Source organism: Penaeus japonicus, unplaced genomic scaffold (genome assembly GCF_977035675.1).
Source record: "Penaeus japonicus unplaced genomic scaffold, GWHDUDI00000001_assembly GWHDUDI00000013, whole genome shotgun sequence".
Classification (NCBI taxonomy): Eukaryota; Metazoa; Arthropoda; class Malacostraca; order Decapoda; family Penaeidae; genus Penaeus; species Penaeus japonicus.
The window spans coordinates 43,678,596-43,679,907 of record NW_028234415.1 but is presented as its reverse complement, the minus strand read 5'-3'; the positions used below and the strand labels follow the sequence as shown (position 1 = coordinate 43,679,907).

Below are 1,312 nucleotides of genomic sequence, written 5' to 3'. Positions count from 1 at the left end.
GGCTATCCATGTAGATTTAGATAGAACTCAGGCATTCAAACAAAACCTGCAAGGCAGTGTGGATGTCTCTGAAACATTAATCTTTTCAAATATCCAGAGCACAAAAAATCCTATAATCAATAGCAGACTAAGAGTTAGGGAAATTTCTTGCAATCTCTCTCACTACTTGCTTTCTCTTGCAGTTGTGGTTTGTTGCTGCTTGCTTGACACTTTTTTCTCTATTGCAAGATTATGTCTCCTAATAGCAATGCTTTTGCAATTAGTCTCAATTAGGTAACCACAGAAATATAGGCCTATGGTTACTGTCAACAGATTACATTATTAAAATACAATCGAAACTTAATATTTCATCTAAATAACTTTAGGTCCTCATACACTTTACAATAGCCATTTTGAGTTGTTGTTTTTTTCTAATAAGAAAAAAATATTCAGCTTAGGGCTAAATCCACTGACCTTCATTCAGTTGCCTAAGCCGTTCTTGCAATATTATAGGCCGATAGTCTTTTGTTATATAATCAACTGTCGCAAAAGAAACCTAACTCCTCAACTTCCATTTCAGAACGGAAGGATAATAGATAATAGATCAATGACCAAAATCCAGCCCAAAACCCTGTCCTTGGTGAATTATTTTGGTCTTTGCGAGAAACAGCTGATTTCGGCCGGCAGTGGAGCCCACCCTTTCGTCCGTTCAAAACCAAGTCGAAATTACCTGTTTTTTCTCGCCGACGGGACAGCCACGGCGATGAAACTCCTCTGGCTGGCCTTTCTCGCTACATTTTTGGGTGTGAGCCTGGGGAGAGCAGCCCTTAAGGCCGCAGTAGTACGCAACATCGCCTTTCCTCCTTCCGAAGCTTTGTTTCACTGAAAGTTTTTGGCAGACGATTCGCTCGGAGGTCGTGACGTCACAGCCGGCAGCAACTTGGGATAGCGAGAGAGAACACTCGGGGGACTTTGTCGTGACGCGTCGGGGGTTGTCACGCTCGGTCGATAGATGGCGTGGAAGTCGCTTTTTGGTGGTTCGTTATGGTGTGCTTTGTCGATCAATCTCTGAGATGTGTTAATGGCTTTTCCAGAGACTCGAGAGCGTTATAATATATAGAGAGCATTACAATTTTCTTGTGTCATTTATGTCATAATCATCAATGCCTTTGTTATCACTGATATTGTTGTTTATCGATGGTATCAATTATCACCAATATCTTCAGCACGAGGGTCAACCACATTACTGTTATTTTGAGTATTGATGTATATATCGTTCTACTAATACTTTAGCACTACTGAAAATGTAATCACTAATCTGATTCATCTTATC

The 1,312-nt window shown here is 40.5% G+C and overlaps 1 protein-coding gene across 2 annotated transcripts in view; it reads right to left on the bottom strand.

The window, feature by feature from the left end:
• muc (dihydrolipoamide S-acetyltransferase muc) overlaps positions 1 to 901 on the bottom strand; it is an 8,151-nt gene extending 7,250 nt beyond the window's left edge. Inside the window, exon 1 of one of the 2 annotated variants that reach the window (XM_043028260.2) lies at positions 710 to 901. In XM_043028260.2, coding sequence (XP_042884194.1) covers positions 710 to 831 — 122 coding nt within the window. In that variant the 5' untranslated portion in view covers positions 832 to 901. The remainder of the gene's footprint in view (positions 1 to 709) is intronic. The other variant, XM_086543594.1, reaches the window with a different exon arrangement.
• Positions 902 to 1,312: the final 411 nt, after the last annotated feature.